At 41.9% G+C, this 23,829-nt stretch overlaps 1 protein-coding gene across 2 annotated transcripts; it reads right to left on the bottom strand.

Annotated features, from left to right (window-relative positions):
- Nucleotides 1-3,991: 3,991 nt before the first annotated feature.
- On the bottom strand, nucleotides 3,992-23,467 carry LOC111760871 (NBPF family member NBPF6-like). Of its 2 annotated transcripts, none has more exons than XM_058275364.1 (17): nucleotides 23,281-23,467; nucleotides 21,248-21,350; nucleotides 20,216-20,430; nucleotides 19,142-19,190; nucleotides 18,167-18,342; nucleotides 16,574-16,622; nucleotides 15,538-15,713; nucleotides 13,714-13,765; nucleotides 13,089-13,267; nucleotides 11,937-11,988; nucleotides 10,442-10,656; nucleotides 9,286-9,340; nucleotides 8,518-8,726; nucleotides 7,441-7,492; nucleotides 6,743-6,924; nucleotides 4,775-4,962; nucleotides 3,992-4,294 (listed from the first exon to the last, which is right to left on the bottom strand). In XM_058275364.1, exons 1-17 carry the CDS (start codon nucleotides 23,456-23,458, stop codon nucleotides 4,265-4,267), a joined length of 2,160 nt encoding a protein of 719 aa, XP_058131347.1. In that variant the 5' UTR covers nucleotides 23,459-23,467; the 3' UTR covers nucleotides 3,992-4,264. The 2 variants fall into 2 exon arrangements, with proteins under 2 accessions (XP_058131347.1, XP_058131348.1); XM_058275365.1 differs by having other exon boundaries at nucleotides 13,089-13,264.
- Between the last annotated feature and the right edge of the window lie 362 nt (nucleotides 23,468-23,829).

Below are 23,829 nucleotides of genomic sequence, written 5' to 3'. Positions count from 1 at the left end.
CTGGAGCTTCCTCAAGTTGGTCAAGAATATGTACAAAAATCCTGTAGCTAACATCAATGTAATGGTGAAAAAATAGATGCTTTTCTTCTGAGGTCAGGAACAAGACAAAGGATGTACCCTCTTTCTACACCTATTCAACATTGTACTTGAAATCCTAGCTAATGCAGGAAGACAAGAAATTAAAGGTCTAAAGCTTGAGAAGGAAGAAATAAAAACTCTTTGCAGATGAAATGATTGTCTATATAGAAAAATCCCAAAGAACAGACAAAAGAAAAAAATCTCCTACAACTAATAAATGATTGTTGCAAGGTGACAGGCTATAAGGATAATATTCAAACATTACTTGCTTTCCTAATATCAGCAATGGACAATTGAAATTTGAAATTAAAAGCAGAATACCATTAAATTAGCACATCCAAAAAGTCAATACAGCCATAAATCTGACAAAATATGTACAGGATCTAAAGAGGCGATACTAGAAAACTCTAAGAAAAAAAAAATAAAGGTCTAAATAAATGGAGAGATATTCTATGTTCATGGATAAGAGGACGTAGTATTATTAAGATGTCCATTCTTCCCAACTCACTTTATAGATTCAGTATATTCACATTCAAAATCCAACCAAGTCATTTGTGGATAGTGACAAAATCATTCCAAAATTTATAAAGAAAGGTGAAAGAACCCCCTCTTTTGAAAACCTTTAACATTCTTCCATTCTGGGGTAAGTTTAGGACTAAAAATTTAGGGTACACAGTGAAATTTTAGACCTACCCTCCCACAGGGTACTAGCACAGAGTTCCTTCATTCCCTGAGCACTTATTGGGTGCCTGCTACTTGCCGGACACAGCTGTTGGCAATGAGATGCAACCTGAGGAAACCCAAGTTCCCTTTATGGTGTGACCCACATCGAGAGGTATCAAGAGGGGAGAGAACTGTTGAGACAGCCAATTTGTGTCCTTTCCATCAGCATTTGCTGGTTCAGATCTGTGGACTGCGGGTGAGTGTGGCAGGTAAAGGAAAGAAAGGGCTATGAATGACTTCAGCCTGAGAGGCTGTGGCTATCACCCTGGGGACAATTTCAAGGCAATAAGGTGGGAAGTTAAGGGACTCAAGATTGTCTGCTGGAGTCCTGCACTCACTCGGCCTCCATGTCAATGCCCAAAAGAGTCCAATGACATGACTCAGTGTCACTGGCACAGTTTTTTTCCTTCCCATTAAAAAAAGCCTATTTCTGTTATTCAGCTCAAATAAACTCTATAGATCTGTCCTCAACTCACTGATTCTATCCTGTCATCTCTACTATTCTACCCATATACCAAGGTGTTCTTAAACCTTGGTTATATTTTTCATTTTTCCTTTTCAACTTTGTTTATAGCCACACAAGCTTTCTTACCCTTAGTGTTTGCATGATAATTTTCCCATCATTTGTTTTCAACTTGTCTGGCTCTTTGTATTTAAAGGGAGTATCATAATCTCAATAATAATCCTACCATAACCACTGAATGTACTGAGGGAGAGTGTAAGCTCCAATGTAACTATAATCCATGCATGCAGCAGTGCCCTGAAATATATTCAACAAATGCAATGAATGTGCCACAATGGTGAAAGAGGCTGTTGATGTGGGAGGGGTGGGCGTTGGGAGTGTGGTATATGGGAACCTCTTACATATTTTATTCAGGCTGTACTTTCTTTCGGACTGGGTGGCTCTCCTTACCGGGTGCGCTCCTTGTGCATGGGGCTCCCCTACATGGGGGACACCTCTGAGTAGCAGGGCACTCCTTGTGCACGTGAGCAGTGTGCATGGGCCAGCTTCACAAGAGGCCCCTGGTTTGAACTGTGGACCTCTCATGTCGTAGGCAGATGCCCTATCCATTGGGCCAAGTCTGATTCCTCTCTTATATTTTTAAATGTAGCATTTTGTATGATCTAAGTATCTTTTTTAAAAAGACAATCAAAATTTTCATTTTCAAAAAAAATACTAGAGTGAGTCTCTTTAAAAAAGCTATAAAGTCACCTTAATTTTTTAGGCAACATTAATTCGTTCACATTTTATGAAGCTATTGATATGGCCTGGTTTAAGTCCACCATCTTGCTATTGTTATTTTCTGTTCCATTTATTCTTAGTCCTTTACTTCATACATTTCAGGAAATTCCTTTTAGTTTGAGTATTTTTTAGCATTTTGCATTCCTTTTTATTTAGTAGATCTTCTTTATCTTATCCCTTTCCTATAGCATTTTATTATTTTAAAAAAACTGAGGTGAGTTCTTCAATATTTTTTATGAAATTCCCTTAATTAGATCACACAATTCATCATGTGCATTTTCTGTTTTCCACAAAACAGCAGGCAAAAATGTTGCTAAATGACTGCTGCTACATAATGCACATCCCCTCTTTCCAGTTTCCAATGTGTTCACTTTTGTTTAATGTTTCAAAGTGGAAGCCTCTTCAGAATTCTTCCATCTTTCATCCACTGTCTAGTTTCAAAGTTACTCCCACATTTTATGGCAGCACACTTCCAAAATCTATAATTCATTTTCTATTGCTTTATGATAAATTACTACAAAGGAAGCAGCTTAAAATAATAAACATTTAACATTTCACACATTTCTGTGGGTCAGTAATCTGGGAGCAGGGTAGCTAGGTGGTTTTGTCTCTGGATATGGGCAATACAGTTCACTTGTAGAACTAACTCCAAAACCAAAGTGGGGAGAAGATGAGAAAATAGTCTGTAAGTGGTGTTTGCTTAGGAAGGTAGAATTGACATCACAACAAGTGGCAGGTACAAAGAAAATAAATATGACAATAGAATAAGGTTGTTGATCATCAAGGCACAGATTTGAAATGGAAAGATATCTTTTAAAATTTATAAACTAACTACAAGATGTTTGACAAATTAATATGTTTTTATCCCAACAATAAAACTAGCTATACTATTCTTCCTCAGTAAAAATAACAGAGACATAACAATCACAAAAAGAAAAGCAATAAAATGGAGAAATATAGTAAATATAATCCAATACATATGGTAAAGATAACCTACAGCACATGAGTTGTAAATATAAATAATGGGAAAATGTTTATGCTAATGTATATCCATATGCACCAAAAGCCATGAATGTATTGAATTAAAAATACATGAGTCCATAGTGACAGTCAAAACAAATTTAATTGTAGGGAAAGGGGAGGGAAAGCTATTTTTTACAGCAGAATAACAGCAAATAGAAGTATAGAAGAATGACTAAATTAGAAACTTAACCAACAAACAAACACAAAGAGTAATTGTCAAGGAGCATTGATGATCAGTAGATGCCAAAAGATTTAAGAGAATATTATTCCAGAAGAGGATATTAACTCTTCTCAAAGTACCTATCTCCAGATTACTTGATTATAAAGAAAATAATATACACTGCAGAGTTCTGCTAGAGCCCTCCTTACCAAGGTGACCAGACCTAAGACCACAGTAATGCTGGTGGACACAATGGACTTCATCCATCAGATAGGATGACTTGGAAGCACATAATCTTTTGAGTAATCTTACCCAAAATGTTCATCTGAATTTAGTCATGAGCAAAATAATCAGAAAACTTCAGAATATAGAACATTGTGTGAGAAACCTGACCTGGCCTCTTCAAAAAGTCAACATCGCCATGAACTACAACAAAACAGTGAGGACACACCTTTGGTTCAAAAGTACTACAGAGTAAGTCCTGTGGTTTTGAACCAAAAATGTATCCACATCTTTTTGTTGTAGTTGTTTGTGATATTGGCTGTTTGAAGAGGACAGGTAGGTTGTCTTGTTGAATGGACTATATTCTGTAGTTGTCTGATAATCTCCTGATTAAATTCAGGTTAAAAATTTTGAGCAAGACCACAATGTTGTTAATGCTGTGTGCTTCCTAGCAATCCCATCTGCTGGCAAAGGATGTCCAATTTGACAGGCAGTTTCTTCCACCAGATCCTTACTCCAATTATAAATAGATTGGTGTGGAAAGTAGCAAGGATTAAGGCCTCTCACACATGTCTGTCAAAACTGACATTGGTCACCCTAAATAGTTATCACATTTGGAGATGGGAGGAGGAGGAGGATTTTTCCAGTCCATGTAGCTTTATGGACTAAAAGTAAGGAGCGGCTGGTAGTTGTGAAATTGATTCTTGGTGATGAATGGCTCCAACTGTCTGTCTGGATTTTAACATGAACTGTTGTTTCATACTTTTTCATCAGGCAATGAAGGTACTTTTTAAAAAAATCAACTTTCATTCAAATTAGTGGTATCTTCCAGCAGTACTCTGTATCTAAAACAGAAGCAAAATTAAGAAATAAACAAGAGTCCTTGCTAGTTACCACTGATAGCTGAGCTGAACTGATAGATAAATTGTGATAGAAACCAGGTGTGTACAAAACTGCTGTTGAACCTATGAGCATATAGGGGTTAAGCTGCAGGATGGCTCAGGGTTTAGTGACAGCCACAGATTAAAGGAAGCACGTGCTCCTTAATTTACAGTCCAGACTGTGGAGCAGGATGGGAGCCACCCACGCCATACCAGGAGCTAGAGATGGCACTTCTCATCACTGCGATGGAGGGAAACAAAGCAGGGTTCAGAAACAAACAGGAGATGGAGTTGGTAGGATGTGGCAGGGGCCAACTTCATGCAAAATAGAGGTAGGACTTTGGAGTGAATAAAAAACTGATCCAATAGTGGGAGAATGAGCTATGATGGCATATAAAGAGCAAGAAGGAAAAAGTACCCCAAAGAACCACAGATGTGTGATACCTCTGTCTGAGTGTGAAGGCCAGGGAATCGGCATGCTAATCTCCTCTTGCTGAGCAGCAGTTTTCTTTTTGAAATCTTCTGTTTCAAGGCACTGGTAGTGTCAATGTGGCCAATGACTTCACAGCCTTGATTGTTGGCTGCTGAGTTCTCAAGAGAATCACAATCCAACGTGCAAGAGGTTTTCAGTCCTATGGAAGCAACAAAACCCAGTTTTGAAAAATAAAACATAGTCAAACAGGTTCCATTTTTATTCATTATATCTCTGTGACATGTTTTTTTCTTTCTAAGAGGAGGCATCAAAAATGTGTCTGGGAACCAACTAGGCCATCTGGAAAGTCCTGGGGTGAGGCAAAGCTAGTAAAAACACTTCAGTATTTTCCTTATACACAGACCTCCATGAGGTCTGGAGCACTAGCCCCTCTCAAGCATATTTGCACTTCTACAGAGAATTGAATGCACAGTGTCAGCAAGGGGAACACTTCAGGTGAGGCTCAGAGAAAGCCAGGTCCCAAGGGATTGTACCTCATTGGCATAATAGGATGCTTCTCTCCTCCCCTCCATGGTTCCCATTCTCATTAAGATGTGCTGAATGTTTTCTTATAATTGTCTGTTATGATTTCATCTTCCTGGTAGCACCTTTTATCAGACTCTCATATCTAATACAGAAATGCCACCATCTACATATTGGTATCCATTTGAGAATGAAATGAGCTATAGCTTATACAGCATTTGCTTGATAGGGGGCATCATTTACATAAGTGCAAAATAAATATGTATATAAGTCTTATTTCTTACTTGCTGTAATACTGAGAAAAGCCTTTGCTGCTTTGTACCTCAGGAAGAAATTGCAACAGGCTAGAGGATGGAAATTTAAGAGGATGGTTCCACCATGAAAACTAACTTTTCTAACTTTTTCATCACTGATGAAAGAAGGAGTCTCTATACATTTTGACTGACTTCACAATAAAATATATAGATACTCTGAAGGAAATGAGTCTCTTACTTTTCCTGTAAGATGATTTGACAAAATAAGTCTCTAACAATCCACATGCTCTCCTGAATCAAAATTTGAAATATAAGCCAAATGAAAAGAATGAAAATTAGGGTTTTAATCTCCACATATCTCTGAGGCTGTGATCTCAAGGATCTCTCAGTCACCTAGAAGGATTCCTAGAGAATAAGGAAAGGAAAATCTCCTGCTCTGCTAAAATATTAGGTTACAGCTCCATCTTGTATGTGGGTTGTTGATGGATCAGATGAGATTGTGGCACTGAGACTGGACACATGGTTGAAACTGGGGACCCACAAGTGGTAGAAAAGTGCTGCACAATTGGAGAAAACCATGGCACACATAGAAGATGGGGAGCTAGATTGGGGCTCTGACTTTAGTAAACAACTGGGAACAAACAGGATTGTGGTGTTCATGACAAGGTATCCAGATATCTCCAGAAGGATGTAAACCACCAGAGGAAGTAGAGGGTAAGGCCTGGAAGCAGGAATCATAACAGGAGTCCTCCAAAGAGCTGGCAGTGATGGCAGTCACATCGTTGTTGTGCTGGGCAGACACAGGTCAGGAATGCAATGAATAAGAGCAATGCAGGAGAGGTGAGAAGACCTTCCTAAAGGTGGAGGAGTGTGCCAGAAACTTGCTCTGAATGTGTGGTCGTGATGCCCGCAAGATGGCCATGGCAGTTTCCCCACTGTGGCCTAATTTGGGGCATCAATGGCCTGCACTTGCCAACGGGGGCTAGAGGTCAGATTTGGAGCCTGGAAACAGAGCAAAGCTACCTGACACACCTGTATTCTGGGCATAAAATTCTATCCTAGTGTTTGAGTCAGGCCAAGATGGGTCTACAACACCTACCTCCAAGGCAACACCTGTCAGTCTAGACACAGGTACTGAGATAAAAGTATTTGGAGATTCTTTGTGGCTCCAAGATATACTTTCTTTATACTAAGAGTACTTACTGCCTACATCCAGAACACAGCAGGCTCCATGTTCATGAAACAAGGGGTGGGTGCTGCTGGAAGGCAGGTGGGAATCCAACAGGCCATGATGACTAAAAGGACCCAAATAATCTTCACCCTTTGAGTCCTGCAGGACGTCCATCATTTTGTCCTTCTGTGGCTCCCTGCTGAGCTTGATGGGGCTGGGAGGACAGAAGATTAATGAAGGAGGGAGAGGGCAGCACAGTGATCCAGCTGGTCCTGATTGGGAACCTAAGGGAGTATGAGAAACAAAAGGGGCCATCCCTTCAAAGAGAAGAGAACAATCTTCATCTGACTATGGCACAGTGTGCCTGGCACCAAAGCAGGCAAGTCAGGTTAGCCATTCTCAGTGCCAATAAACAAAAGCTGAAAATGCAGAAAACAGATGGCAGACCACCCTGATTTTTAACCAAACAGGAGAGAACAAGTTGTTTTTGTGAGTGCAAGAATTCCCTGAGCCTAGTTGACTTTGGGTGAGAATGACTCTAAGTACCATGAAGAAAATGGACACCCTTGTTAAAAGACCGATATCATCATTGATTGCATCAGGAGATAGGAGTTTTTGTTCATCTCTGCATTTAGAATGTATGGCCACCTTGTACCTCTCAGTGTGTTCTTTCTGGGACACTCCCCGTATTTACCCTGTATACTGCCAGCACCTGATCATCCATTTTCACCTGAGAGCTGGTGATTCCTGTTCCTCTTCATCTTCTTCATCTTCATGATTTTCTGCAAAAAAAATTCAGAAATAACCAGAGACCCATGAATAGTTCCCACTTCAACCATTACAAACCCAATGTCCTATATGGGCACGGACAGGTGAATTATCACGTTGGAAAGTCAGAGAGTGTACTGAAAGTCTCAGATTTCATCTTTAAAGCAATGTCCTGGCATGACCTTTTCATCCAATCAGCAAGCAGTCCCAAATATCGCCACCATGACATCTCTGTGTGAAATTGGGTAAGGTGTGAGAAATGCCTTTTGTTATCATTTCACAGAATGCTTGTCCAGCTTCCGTCTGGACTTCTCCAGCCACAAGGCTGACACTTTGAAATCAGTGGCTCTATCCCAAACTGGATCTAGCCTAGAACTACTCCTGTTTTTTAAGGAGATGTCTGAGAATTCTGTCCTGCTTCCTGCAATACATCTGAGGACATCACAGGGACCTGCAGGTTGGCACCTCCTCTTTAACCAGCAAAAATTCCTTCTATGCTATTTGTTCCCTTATAAACCGTGACCAGCCACCAGCTCTACTATCTTCAGTAGCTGAACCCACTTGTAATGAGGGTTTCTTCCTTTTTGAAGTGGATTCATGGAGATTGCTTTGCTCATTGCTACAGAAACCATGCAGCACATTACCTGAAACCACCTTACAGATGAGGAAACACGAATCCAGGAGGGAAGAATCAGGCGCCCACAGTTAATAAAGGCAGCGCTCAGCTAGAGGCAGGAAAACCTTGATGCTAACACGCTGCCTGCTCTCACATCCTTCTTTCTGTCTATTGACACTGGACGGAGGCTGCCTTTTGCCCTAAAGTCCACATTCCATCAGGCAGGAAAGCAACACTTTTAGTCCTGTGACCAGTATGTTTCTCGTTTGCTTGCACCCAGGCAGACCTGAACCTGTTGTGGCACCAAATGTACCTAATATATACTAGATACAAATGTCTCCTGCAGAGGTGCTAAGGTAGAGAGTTTCTTGTGGGTCTGGGAACTTGGAGCAGATCCTTAAGCAGGGCATGGGGCAAACTTACCTGTGCTGAGTTTACAGGTAAGATGCTTTGCCATCATACGCCCCTCAGCCAGTTGCTCCAGGAAGCTCTGTGTCTGGTAGTCGTCCTTGTGACTGAGCAGGAGCTTGAAGTGCTCTTTGAGCAGGAAAGATGCCTGCCTCCCTTCCTGGACTTTCTGCCTTAACTCTGTTAACTCCCTTGCCTGATCTTCAATTAGGAAAATGAATGCCCTGAAGTGGATGGAGAGAAAATAGAAAACTGAAGCAACAAGTGACATGTTATAAGGGCTTTCACAGAGATTTCTGTGAGTATATGCCCACCAGCCCTCCAAGCAGAATTCTCACCATTGTTTGCTGACCTGTGCATCTTTTCTGCCCTGCAGCATTGTACACTCCTGGCTATCTGAGCTTTCTAAACTTCTCTCTATATTGTCACACAGTGAGAAGTCATTGCTTAATTTTCCTTCTATGAAAGACATGCCATAATCTAAGGGCAACCGTAAAGAGAGAACTTCACCAGATCATGATTTTTAACCTGACAGGAGAGAACAAATGGTTTCTGAGAGTGCAAGTAATCCCTCAGACTAGTTAGTTCACCTTAAGGCACACTACTCCTATATGAACCACAAAGAGAAAAGTGTCATCATCGAAGAGTGAATGCAAATAGTACAGTAAGTAGAGTTGTTCATCCTTGCATCCGGAATCATTGACCTCAAAGATTTGTCTATTCTTTTTTCAGGACTCTTTCCCATACTTTACCTCTATAATACCTGCCACTGCTCATTATTACCTGGGAACAGGTTGTCCTTGTATGTCTTCATATTTCTTATATTCATGATTTTCTCCTAACAAATGCAGAAATGTACAGTCAGACATTAATAGTTCTCACCTGACCCCTTAGAAACATAGAGCCTCAGTGGGCAGGAAGACAAATGATCTCTGTATGAGTTGCGCATACACTGAGGGAAGTGTGCACATCAGTCTCATATAATTGGCTTCAAAGAAATGACTGTCATGGTTTTCTGATACATAAGTCAAAGGTCCCTGCTCTGGTCATCACAAATCATGATATACTGTGCCTGAAACTGGGAAAAAGTTAAAAATCTCTTTTGTTCCTCATATCTGTGGGTTCTTTTCTAGCCACCTCCAGACTTCTCCAGATCTACCCTCCCTCCAGACACAGGGTGCCCATGTCCCATCCCACCTTCACATAGACCTACTCTTTTCTATCAGGAGAGAGTAACGCCCCAGTCCCACTTTCCTCCATATTTCTCAGGACTTCTCAGGGAACTGCAAGTCCTCAGCTGCCATAAACCAGCTTAATGGCTCTCTAAGAAGTGCCCCAGCATAAACCAATATTCTCCAAAGCATATTTACCACATTACATCTCTAAACCAATCAAGAAGACTGAGCTTTGTATGGATTCCACCCCCCCCCCTTATTTGTGTGCATTCATGAATATTAACTCTTGCTATGCAGGACAGTTGGTAGCAATCAGGCAACATACTCTTTGAGCCATTTTATAGAGGAGGAACACAAATCCAGGAAGGGCAAATCAGTCACTCACCCACAGTTAGTAAGGACAGTGCTCAGGCAAGTGGCTGGGAAACTGCTGTTTGCTAGAGGGCTCTATTCATGCTAACAAGCTGCCTCCTGTCACATCCTTATTTCTTCCCACTGACACTGGATGGATGCTGCCTTCTGCTCTAAAGTCCACATTCCATGGGGGATGAAGGAGACACTTTCAATCCCATGACCCCCACCCCAGTGGGCTCCTCATCTGTGCTCATAGCCAGGTACTCCTGATCCTGCCAAGGCTCCAAATGAGAACTGGAACATGGGAGAGTAGGTATCAAAGTCACATGTGGAGCGGTGGAGTTGTGGATCTGTTGTGAGTCTGAGGATTTGGAGCAGCTCAGTGGAAGCAGGGTCGGTGGCCAACTTACCTGCAGTAATCTTACTATAAAGGCGCTCTGCCAGCCTGTGTCCCTCAGCCAGTTTCTCTGGAAGGCGATGCATATGGTGGTTTTTAGAGTACTTATGTGTAAGGAGGCCCTTGAGATACTGATCAAGAAGGTCAGAGAGCCATCTCCCTTCCCGCAAATTCTTCCGCAACTGGCTCAGCTCCCGCGCTTGATATTGAATTAAGAAATGGTATTTCCTAAGGTGTGATAAAAGAAAAATTTTAGAGTGGAATAGGCTAATGATAAGTCATAAGGGCTTCAGTTGATACTTCTGTGAGTATTTCTCCAAGAAGAAATCCAAGCAGAATTCTTGTAAATGTTGGGTAACCTGGTTAAGAATTTTTTTGAATTTTTACGTATACCAGACCAGTTATCCCAGGCTCCTCTGTCATTGTCAACTGGCAGAGATCTTTTGATCTGAAGGGTTTTTCTCCTATTATTGCCACATGATATGACCTATTTTGTTATGGTTATATTTATTGCTATGAAATGCCTGCAAAGAACCAAAGTCAACAATGCAGACATGAGATAAGCATTTCAACCTGATTTTAACCACACAGGAAACAAGAAGCAATCTCTGTAAATAGAAGAAATCCCTGAGACTGGATAGTTCCCATTGGGTCATACTGTCACTATGTAACAGTCACAAAACAGTATGTTAAAGGTAATAGGACCACTACCAGGGACCTGAGAGTGCCTACAACTGCAAGCAGGAGAATCGCATCTGTCATCCACGTGAGATCTAAGCCTCCTCTTGATTTAGAGGTGGAGTGGACATCACCATCACAGGGTCCACATGATGGAGGAATAAAATATGGATTAGAGTGGTCTTACTGGTAGTCTACTATAGAACTACTGTGCCTCTAGCAATGGAAGAAATTATATCATTGATGTGGAGACAGTAGCCATGGTATCTGCTGAGGGCAGGGGGAGGGAAGAAGAGATGTGATGTGGGTACATTTTTGGGACTTGGAATTGTCCTAAATTACATTACAGGAACAGATGCTGAACATTACATATCCTGCCATAAACTAGTCGATGTATTGGAGGAGAGCGTAAACTACAATGTAAACTATAATCCTGTGGTGTGGCAGTGATCCAAAATGTATTAACCAAATGCAATGAGTGTGCCACAATGATGAAAGAGTTTGATGATGTGGGAGGAATGGGGGATTGGTGTGTGGCATATATGGGAACCTCTTATTTTTTTAATGTAACATTTTTTGTGATCTATGTATCTTAAAAAAAAAGACAAATTTTTTTTTTTAAAGTTAGATGAAGAAACAAACTAAAATAAGTAATAGGAAGTAGAAAACAGAAGAAGAACTGCAAGGAAAACAGACAAAATTCTTAAAAGGCTACTTTGTGGTTGGCTAAATGGCAAAATCAGGTGTAAGCAACAGATTTTGTTTTTCCCTGCATGGAAGCTCTCTAGATGGCACCATTACATTAATAACCCAAGTGTATTTAGACTTACGTCAAGACCACTGGCTTGTTTCTTTCTATTTCCTGATACTTCTTTTGATTTTCTGCAAATAAATTCAGACAGGGCCAGATATATTACTCAGTTCAACTTCACACATACAAACTACGGGGCCTATATAAGCAAAGGGATATAAATATCCTCTAAAACAAAGGAATAGTCCAAAGGGTATACTACAGCAGGCCTCAGGATGTGTCTCAGGAGCTGTGTTGGGCATGATTTCCAGAACTATCAGGCACACTGTCCTATCCCTAGGTGTTAGATCATTATCGCAATGTCATCAGCACTGAGATTCTGAAATAGTTAAATTGTCTCATTTCCCAGTGACATTGGGCCACTTTGCCACTAGATTTCTAGAGGAATTGCTCCCAGGCTCAACCTCTGCCTCAGCAGATATCATGGTGTGTTTCACTTATATGAGAATATACACTGAGACTGGAATGATGGGTGCAGGCTACAAACCCACCTATAGGAATGAACCCATCAGAGTCCATAGAGGACAAGATCTTGCCCGTTCATGGAGGTGGAGGGGTGCAGAAGCCCTGGCTCTGCCTTCAGGGAAAACTGCCAGCACAAACCATGATAGTGGTGTTTACTTTCTGGGACTCTGACAGCTGTTTTTAGCCAGGACTGGTGAACTGAGTAAATAAAGACTGGGATTCAGGGCCAAGTAAACATGGAAACATCTCCAGGCATATAGGTAAGACTGACAGTCTCCTTGGAGGACAAAGATATTGTCCCATAAAATTTGTTAGAAAATTGAAAAAGAGACAAGCAGTTGCATCTTAAAGAAGATGGCCAGTAAGATGCTACTGTTTACGTGGTATAATGGTAGCAAAGATTTTTCCTTGAAACTCTCACATCCCTCCCTCTGGCATTCATAGGGTCCAATAGCCTGCATTTACCAGACAGCACCAGCATGACAGAGAAGTTGCTGGAAAAGCAGGAAGAGTACAAAGATCCCTGACTCACCTTATACCGTACTTAAAACACAGTCCTAGAACCTGATTCAAACCAAGATGAGAATAAGGAATCTGTGACCAAAGATGATTTAATGCATCTGTGACAAAGGTGGTAATCACACAGACTAGAGAAGCTGCCTGGGAGACCAGTTGTCAGTTTGTTCTCTTCAATGGGAATACTCACTGGCTGCACCCAGAGAAGAGCAGACTTCTTGCTCATCAGACATCAAGGTGGTGCTGCTGGGAGGCTGGTGAGCATCAGGAAGATCATGGCAATGGAAATGAGTCAAATAGTGTTCATCACGTGTGTCCTCCTCAGTTTCATTCATTTCCTCTGCTTCTTGCTGCTCCATAAATAGCCTGCTGGGATGTGGCCAAGAGAAAATTAAACTACAATGAGCGCCAAGCCGCAAAACCACAGTGGCCCTGAATGGAAGCCTAAGAGAAGGTCATGGAAGGCAAAAGGGACATATCCCCAAAGAGGAAAAACTGGGGCTGATTGCTATGGGGACAAGAGAGGGAATGACTGACCACATTGACTCAACTATCCATCCATGTATGCTAGACTCATGATGCACAGCACACATGAAATGTCAGATGAGTGGCTTCAAGTCTTGTGCATAACTTTCTCTTAATTTTTTATATGAAGGCCCAGTGAATAGTTTCCAGACTCCTTTAACTCCCAGTGATCTTGTGCCAATATTGGTCTCTTTCACTCAGTAATGTGACAATATATGATTTTTTCTAGTTCCTTTGCAACTAGTTCATTGCATAAACTATCTGTGATTATCTGTGATTATCAGCATTACCTGTGGGCCATGGACTCTTTTCCTTTTTCATTCTTATGATTGCTCTGATTTTCTGCAAATAAATTAGAATAGGGACAGTCACAAAAAGTAGCACCTTCTTTACACATTACAAACCAGGACCATATCCAAATACTGGGAAATAAGTATTCTGGTGTGTAAACAGGAGACGGTGGGAAGAATATTCTAGGAGGATTCAGGTTTTATCTTGTAAGATACAGACAGATTTACTTTTCTCTGAACTGAGTCCAGGGAAACACAGAAACATCTTTTACCTCAGGGATTATGAAGAAATTGCCCAGCTGCTTTCTTGAGGTGTGGCTGGTGGACTCAGCCACTGCCACATGAGATACCGTGGTTGTTCTTGGTTTAAATCAGAATATGTGTGAAGACTGGACTGACTGATGCAGTCTCTACCTCCTTGACTTGGAGAGAACATTTTGTGCCACAAAGAGGACAGGATTCTTGGCCGTGCATGGGGATGGTTGTGCAAGGGAATGCCGCTGCCACAGCCCATGCTTGTGAAGTTTATGGTCTGACACTCAGATGACGTCTCTGCCAGGAGAAACCAACTTATAAATGAGGCAGACTGGGGTGCAGAGCTGAGGAACCAGAGAGCTGACATGTCCCCAAAATAGAGTCAAGAGGGCTGACCTCCTTGGGCACCAATATATGCTCAAGGCACCCTGTTCAGGGATGAATATTCACAAGAGTATTTCAGGGGAATGGAGATGTCCCATTTTAAAGAGGGAGCTCTTGGAGACACCTGCTTGCATGTGTCGCAGTGGTCCCTGTGATTTTACTTGATCCTTTCATTCTTCAGATTCTGCCAGTTCCTCTACCCTCCACTACTCAGAGATGGCTGGGGTGACAGGCATGAGGAGGGAGACTAGGAAAAGTGTGAAGGTAACTGACACTAGTATCTATACTTAAACTTGTTCCTAGAGCCAGACTCAAAAGGAGATAGTTTGACAGGGAGACACCTAAAGAGGCACATGTCTCAGCCTAGACAGAAGTGGTGAGCACAAAGAATATACAGACTCCCTGGGGCCAGTAGGAGATTCATTCTCTATCATAGGTGAGCTCACTGGCCTCATCTGGAGGACAGAGGACTTTCAGTTCATGAAACATGAGGGCCAGTTTACTGGGAAGTCCTAGGAGCTAAACAGGTCATGGCAAAAGGAAGGAGTGAAAGAGTCTCACTACATCTAGGACAAGATTTGTGACCATTTGGGGGTAAGGGGAGAAGGTCCATGTCCAATGCTGGCCTTTAGGAACAGCTCCTGACATGGGGTCTACCTTCTGATACTTCTAAGTGAAAACAGACTCGGGCCCAGAACCTAGGAATCATGTAAACAACATCCCCAAAATTAGAGTTAAGACTGTCAAACTCCTTGACAGCCATATGTACTGCAATGACATTGCTCCTAGATGAATATAAGCAACACCATTTCTGGAGAGATGAGATGCCCCATCTTAAAAGAGGTGCTCCTGCCAACACTGGCTGTACATATGAGGCAATGGTGGCTGAGTGTTGGACTTGGCCTCTTCAGAGTCACCCTCATGGTTGCCTTGTGAGCTCCAACCCCCAGTGACCTGCAAAGGCTAGGTCATGTTTGAGGCAGGAAGACTGCAAAGATGCCTGAATCAACTGAGGTCTGTGCTCAAGTTTTCTTCCTAGAGGCACTTTCATAATCAAGTTGGGTCTACAGTGCTTGAATGCAGAGAAAACATCTCTCAGCCTAGCTAGAAATGGCAAGCACAAAGAATATGAAGCATTCTGGGAGGACTGGTGGAAATTTATTCTCTTTACAAGGGAGTACTCACGGATTTTGTCCACAGCTAAGTTGATTCCATGGTGATCACATGAGAAGTCATTGCTGCTGGGAGGCCTATGGGAATCAGGCCGGTCATGGTGACTCAGTGGAGTCAGACAGCATTCACCCAGTGAGTCCTGGAGGACTTCATTCGCTTTCCCTGTCTCTTGCATTTCACTGCTGAGCCTGGTAGAGTTGACAACATAGAGTTTAACCAAGATGGATTAGATAACATAGAACCAGCTGGTCCTAACAGGAGGCATAAGAGAGGTCACAGAAGGCAAAGAAAGCAGCCATTAACATGGAATAAAATAATCCCCTTTGAATGAGGACAAACCATGGTGGTGGAGGGTCAGGGGAAAGAGAGCAGTAGGTGATGAGTGCACTGGCCACAGCATGAAGGATGCAGGGGGCTCAGTTCTCTCTGTGCCATACACACAAAGGACACAGGGACAATTAGAAAAGTGACTTCAACTTTTGTTCAGTTTTATATGCAGAGGCCTAAGGCATTGTAGATTCTTTGAGACCAACAAATTCTAAGTATCTTTCTCTCAGTATTTTCACATATATGATTTATTTTCTCTAGTTACATTCCTTCCCATAGAAAATCTGCCCAAATCTAAGTAAATAGTGCTGCAGGCAGATATACATCTCATCATGCTTTCACCCACAGAGGAGAGAATAAGTAGTTTGTGTGAGTATAGAAAATCCCTGAGGCATGTTAGTTCACCTTGGGTTCAAATGACTGTGATCTATGTATCTTCAAAAAATACAATTAAAAAAATGATGGGAGTGGGGGGTGGGGAGTGGGGTATATGGGAACATCTTATGTTTTTTAATGTAATGTTTTGTGTGATCTATTAACTTTAAAAAAAGATAATTAAGAAATAAATTTTTTTAAAAAAGAGAAGAGACAACTTTACTTAAAAGAATGAAATCAGATCAACCAGCACTGAAATTTGGAAATAGTTTTGACTTCTTTGTTCTCCCTGGGACACTATCCATGTTATTCCTGTTAATTAAATACCCTTTTCAATCACTGGTACCTGGCCACCCATTGTAGATCTTCAACACCCTTCTCAGCTTCATGATTTTCTGCAAACAAATGAACAATTGCCAGGTCATACATGGAATAGTTTGAATTTCACTTATTACAAACACAGTAGCCTAACTGATCATGGACTGAATTATTTTTGGATGAGTTCAAGATACACTAAGAGCATTTTACTGAAAGGGCCCATATTTTGTATTTCAAGAAAATGAACTGACTTGGATTTCTAATCCTTCAGGCCAAACCTTCCTGATCTGGATCCTTGTCATGACGTGCTCCATATCCAATAGGGCAAATGTTGAAAATGTTCTTTACATCATTCCTTAAAGCTTTTCCAGCTGTGTCTTCCATCTTGTCATGAATCTTCTTGCCATACACAGTACACCTCCATGGCCATCAGGGCTCTAACACAGACCCATTACTTACTCTAAGGTATGTAAAAATCATCCTGACACACTTGTCTCTACACATTGGGCCTACATAGGGACTTACAGATCTACTTCTACTGTGTTCACATGGGACATTTACTATGGAAAGTGCTCCAGTGTAAACCACATCATGCTACCACATCAGGTACCTAAACTAATGCCAAATAGAGGCTATCTATGCTTTTCTAAAGTGAATTCATGATGATTACACTTTTCGTTCTATCATAGCTATGTGAATTCATGATTATTACACTTTTCATTCTATCATAACCATGGAATACTAATTGTGCTGTAATATACTTGTGGAAACCCAAATCCATGAGGATAATTCAACCCCTTCTGCACAGTTAGAAAGGATGGGGAAAACCCTCAAGGTCTTCATCCCTGATTTGGGCAGAGTTAAACATCTACTGTCTCCCCAGAGTTCATATGGAACCTGACTCTGTGCTTTCTCAAAGTTTTTCTGCAAGACATAGGCTCTGCCCATTGAGATATCCTGATCGTTCTTGGTCTAGAAGAGAGTACCCAGTTACTAGACTGATGGTAGGAATCTACAAACTTTCAAATGGAAAAAACTTGGTTGGTGCTTCACAGACAATAGGCTCTCTGACCATTCGTGGTCTTGGGGACAAGGTCTGTGTCACAGGCCACAGTCATGGGATTTACCTTCAGACACCTCTGGGTGAGGAGAGATTGGGGCCTAGGGCCTAGGACTCATGTAAACAACATCCCCCAAATTAAAGTTGAGACAGCCAACCTCTTTCCCTAGCCATATGCTGTCCAGGGACATTGGTCCTAGAGGAATATGAGCAACATTACTGGGAAGACAAGATGCCCCATTTAAAGAGGAGCTCCTGTTGACAACGGCTGTACAAGTGAGGCATTGGTCACTCAGAGTTGGTCTTGGCTGGTTCATATGTCCCACTGGGCTGCCTTGTGAGCTGCACACACTACTGGCCCACAAGGACCATGCAGATGCCTGACTTAACTGATGCCTGAGTTTAACATTTGTTCCTAGAGATTATTTTCAAATCAAGATGGGTCTCCAGGGCTTGTGTGCAAAAACATCTCTCAGCCTAGACAGAAATGGTGAGCACAAAGAATGAGAAGTCTTCTGAGAGTCTGGTAGAAGTTAATTCTCTTTAAAATGGTGTACTCACGGGCTCCATCCACAGCTAAGTCAAATTTGTAATCATCAAACAGGAAGGCACTGCTCCTGTGAAGCCTGTGGGCATCAGGCAGGTCATGAAGACTCAAGGGAGTCAGGTAACGTTCCTCCACTGAGTCCTGAAGGACTTTCTTCACTGTCTCTGCCTCTTCCTTTTGACTGTTGAGCCTGGTAGAGTTGAGAAGATAGACTTGAAATCCTGAAGATTATATAGCACAGAACCAGCTGGTCCTGATAGGAGGCATAAGAGAGCGGTCACAGTAGTCATAGAGTAGAGCCACTCAACATGGCTCATGGAAGAAACATGGAGGAAAACAATCCTCCATGACAAGGGCATATTGTGGTGCTCTAAGGGCAGAAGAGAGTGAGAAGTAGGCGATGGGTACATTGTACACTGGCCAGAGACTCTCTGATGGAGGGGGCTCAGCTCCCTCTGTATGGTACATAGTCATGGCACAGAGCACACAGGGAGAACTTGGAGAGGGACTTCAATTTTTCTTCAAGTGCAGAGGCCTCAGGAATACTTGTCCCTAAGGCACTGTAGTTTTTTTTGGACCAATGCCTCCTACCTCTCTTTCTTGAAGTGTTTTCACATATAAGATACATTTTCTGTAGTTACGTTCTTTTCTATAAAAAATCTGCCAAAATCTAAGCCAAATTGTGCTGCAGGCAGACATATATCTCATAGTGCTTTTACCCACCCAAGAGAAAACAGGTGGTTTCTGTGAGTGTAGACAATCCCTGAGGCAAGTGATACTAGTTCACCTGAGGTCCAAATGACTATTCCAGTACCATAAAGAGAAGAGAAGCCCTACTTGAGAGAATGACATCATCATTGGTTAAGGGAATGAAATCAGTTCAATAAGCACTGGAATCTGGGACAACTCTAGACTTCTTTGCCTGTTCTTTCTGGGAAACAGTCCATGATTTTCCTTCTAATTACACTGCTCTGATCATTGACTGTTACCTGGCAACCAGTGGTAGTTCTTCTTCACCTTCTCCAGCCTCAGGATTTTCTGCAAACAAATGAACAATTGCCTGGTCATACATGGAATAGTTTGAATTTCACTTATAACAAACACAGTAGCCAAACTGATGATGGAAATGGATTTATTTCTGGATGAATTCAAGATACACTAAGACCATTATCCTGAAAGTTTCCATATTTTGTATTTCAAGAAAATTGACTCATTTGGTTATCCAATCCATCAGGTAAAAGGTTCCCAATCTGGATCATTGTCATAGTATGTTCTACATCAAATAGGACAAATGTTAAAGTTGCTTTTTTGCAACTTTGAACTTTACCAGCTATCTTCCATCCTCCCATATAGCTGGTTGCCAGACAGAGTTGCTCTATGACCCATCAGGGCTCTAACATAGACCCACTTCTGTCTTTAATGTATGGAAAAACAATCCTGACTCACATTTGGGCCTTCATAGAGACCTACAAATCTGCTTCTACTCTGTTAATACCAGAAATTCATTATGGAAATCATTTCATATAAACCACTGTATACTACTACCTCACGTACAAACACTCACCCAAAACAGAAGGTTTTTATACTTTTTTGAAGTAAATTCATAAATACTACATTTTTGCTGATACTGTAACTGTGAAACACACAGTTGGATCCATATTGCAGGTGTAGAAACCCAAATTCATGAGTGAAAAATCAATCCCTGCTGCACACTCAGAAAGGATGTGGAAAGTTTGGTATCTACTCCAGACTTCCTTCAATCTCACAAATGACCTCTTCTCACAACCTTACTTTGGTCAATTAAACCTCTTTGGGTGCTTCTTACTTCCCAAAAAGCCATGTTCTATCAAGTAATGAAGGGGACATAATACCATGACCTCTAACCTAGTGATTTATTTTCTGTGCTCCTGAGCAGGCAATCCTGATCGTTTCATGGCCACAAAAGGCCCTGTGAAGGTAGACAGCAGATACAGTTGTCCTTTCCAGGGGTGGGGAGATGTGGCTCTCTTTTGACCCCAGCAATCAGAGCAGCTTTGTGCCTTCAGGGCCTGTGGCCAACTTACCTGACTGGAGCTCATGGTAGAGGCACTCTGCCAGCTTGCCTCCTTGATCCAATTTCTCTCGAAAGCTCGGCCACTGGGAGCTGTCAGGTTCCTTGTTGGTGAGTAGGTCTCTGAAGAGCTGATGGAGCATGTAAGAGACATCTCTTCCTGCTTTCAGTTTCTGCCTCATCTTGATCAGCTCCTGCATTTGATCATGAATTGGGGAAATGTGTTTCCTATGATGGGACATAAGAGAAAGTTTAAGAATGCAAAGAGGTGAATAATTTTTGGTATGTGTTTGTTTGTTTTTTGTATGTTTGTTTGTTTTTGACAGTACTGGGGATCAAACCAGGCACCTCATACTTGGAAAGTAGGTGCTCAACCACTTGAGCTACATTCACTCCCCTGAATGACTGGTTTTCATGATTTAAAAGACTGAGACTATCCCAAAATCTTTCCACAAAAATTCTTTCTCATGTTTGGTGAAATGCATGTTGCAAAGAGAATGAAAAATTAAAAAAACAAAAACAAAAAACAAAAAAAAAAATGGCCTTCTCCTTATCAGAGACATCTCCTAAAAAAATTCTGTGATAACCCCTACCCCAACACCCTACTCCATTCTTTTGAAAATAAAACCAGGTGGTTTTTGACTGTTTCCTAAAGATGCCCCTTCAGGTACCCTCTCCTTAGTGCACACCCATTTCCTGTTTTGACCCAGAGTGTACTTTGCAGAGAGGGGACAGAGAAACAGACAGACCTGTGGGAGAGGTACAGCTGATGTGAACTGGAGAGATGAAAAGACAAAACAAAGTATCAAGAAGAAAACATTGTTTTCAATGAAATGAAGACAAGCCATGATCAGTCAGAAGTAAAGTAAAAAGAAAGGAGGGTCTGCGTAAGAAATGGAGTCCATATTTTACAATAGAGCTGTTTAATTTTTGGATATATATCTGTCCAAGCTGTACTTGGCTTATACATTTCTGCCTTGCCCTTGTTCTCTTTCTCTCAGCTGAGCTGCCCCATGGCAGAGCTTTATCCACCTTCCCTCCTTACCCCAGTCTCACAGCAGGTGCAGGCTTCTCTGCCAGCTCCTCCTCCTCAAACTGCAGCTCCTCCCCCAGCACGGATTCCAGGATGTCTTTATATTCTTTAGCCTCTAAGAAAAGAGAGACATGATGGCCTCAGTGGAAGCTGACATGCTGCCTTCAAGGGAGGAAGCATGATCCATCCCCAGGTCAAAAATAACCCAAGTGCAAAGCTCAACAGTGGGATTTCAATTTCTTTTTTCCTCAGTCTCCCACAACATGGCATGATTCCTCTCCATTTTAGATATGAGAAATGAATATCTAGCCCAGGGACACATAAAGTAACTGGAAAAGGCTGATTCAACTGCAAAGAATCAAGCCAAATATTAATATTCCCTCAGTTCTGATGGTGAATCCTGGGCCCCTTTACCAAGGCTCATCACCTCTTAGGTAGAGCAACAAGCAGAGCACTGAAGTAGAGAACTGTGGCAGACTGGGAGGGACCCCAAAGACTGTTGCTTTTGTTCTACTGGGAGTTTCAAGAATTTCAAAGATTACACAGATAATATAGATTATCTAGAAACTATTATATAAACTATAAGGCTCAAGACCCATAAGTGCCTAGAAGGAATGAGACCAAACACTAGTACATTTGCTTTAAATTACAAATAGAAGATATAATAATAAAGTGTTATACACCATGCCTGGCTCTGCTGGAAGAGCTTTACAAAATTTAATCTCTTTGCTTAAAAAATCTTAGTGAGGTATGTACTACTGTAGGACCATTTTAATAGGTGGGGAACTCAGGTCACAGAAGACAAACAACTTGGATTTGAACTGGGAACTCTGGCCCAGGTTTCATGCTCTTCTTCAGTGCACTGTTACCTTCACACACAGTTCATGGGAGATATGTTTCTTCTTCAATTGCATTTTTCCCCAACAATTATATTATGATTATAAAAAAAGACAGTAGTAAAACTTAGTTGCTCATTCCTTAAACATTCCACTTAGTAGCATACTTTAACTTTTACTTTCCTGATTTTCAGGCATTTTCAATAAAGCAAAACCCCTCTTTTGGTTTATACAAAAATAATTGTTGGAAAATGAAGCTGATTCAGGTTAAGAGTAGACAAGATGCCATCGATTCATTCTGTTTTGCATGTCTGCCTATTCCCATCATCCCTTAAGGCCAATGGGTTTCCAAATGCTAAGGATGACTTTGGGGAGAAAAGTAGCTTTCCCTGATTCTGTGGCCTGGGCTGTCCAGGGCTTGGTGTCTCCTCCACTTAGCCTATCTCTCAGCTTGCCCATGTCTCCTAGCTCAGATGCTGAAGCCCACCCAGAGCTCCTGGCTGCTCTGAGGAATGGAGGCTCACCAGCTCAGGGAGAGGCAGGCAGGAAGCAACAGATACTCTGATTCTCCCAGATTCACACTCAACCACACCACAGAATGGAAAATGGCTTCCTTGGACTTAAGTGGAAGGAGACACTGCCCTCAGACACAGGACTTCCTTCTCACCAGAGAGGCATAGGAAGTTCAGGGAGGAGCAGTCTCCTCTTTAAACTCCTTCAAGGCAAGCATGGTGTCCTAATGTGACATTTCCCCAGGGTAACAAGACCAGTGCTTTGCCAATGGGGCCTCAGGAGAAGGATCAGTTGATAGAAGCACATTAATCCCAGGATATCTAGACCAAGAAAGATGTCATGTTTCCATTATCTGGTCCAACAGAGGTTCCTGGAGATACAGTGTTGCCCATTCCTAAGAAAAGCAACAGTTTTGTGTCTGCTCTGAGAACTCATAAATTGGGATCTGAAATCTTGTTCTACTTTCACTCTCACTGCTAACTTGGAAAATTAGTTTTACTTCCCTGTGCCTCAGATTTTCCACCCTCTGCAAATGGAGAGAAAAATACATATTATTTCAACCTGAAGATTGTGGCCTGGATGAAGTTTATTTTGAGTTAGGGGAGAGAAGAATAAAACCTGGAGGGTCTTTATGTTATCACAGGGAAGACAGAAAGTCCATCATCACCCTGGCAGTCTGGACCCTATAGGACTTACTGTATTTCTGTAGCTGGTTGGCCAGGGAGTATGCAGTCGCTTGCGATATAAGGAATTTCTCTGTGAGGTCTCTGAAATCCTGTTCACATTTGGCCAGCTGGGAGCACAACTCCTGGTTGACTTCCTGGATGCTCATTTCTGTCCTGGGAGCACAGGAAGTGCTGAGAGAGACTACCATGCTGAAGCAGGTGGCATAAGAGTGGAGGCCAGGACTGGGGAGAAGAAAGCCAATCACATGATGGATTAAAAACAAGTGAAATCAAGTGTTGAATCAGGAACAAGAGATGAGGATACTGTAATTTTTAACTTACTGTTAGGAAAACTTTGATTAATACTCCACAACTCTTGAGGGTCCTTAACCACACAAAACAAGTTCAAGATGCCGCAGCACTGAGCCTTAGGCACTGCCTGGGGCTCAGCCTCCAACAGGAGAGCTGGAGGGAAGGCCCAGTGCTCCAGGTAACTGCCTGCAGGCTCAATAACAGAATTAGAAGGCTGGGGAGTCATGGAATGTTGGGAACCTATGCCTTCCAGTTGCCTAGGCCACAC

The sequence above is a fragment of the Dasypus novemcinctus genome, chromosome 13 (genome assembly GCF_030445035.2).
Source record: "Dasypus novemcinctus isolate mDasNov1 chromosome 13, mDasNov1.1.hap2, whole genome shotgun sequence".
Taxonomy (NCBI): domain Eukaryota; kingdom Metazoa; phylum Chordata; class Mammalia; order Cingulata; family Dasypodidae; genus Dasypus; species Dasypus novemcinctus.
This window is presented reverse-complemented; position numbering and strand designations above follow the sequence as displayed.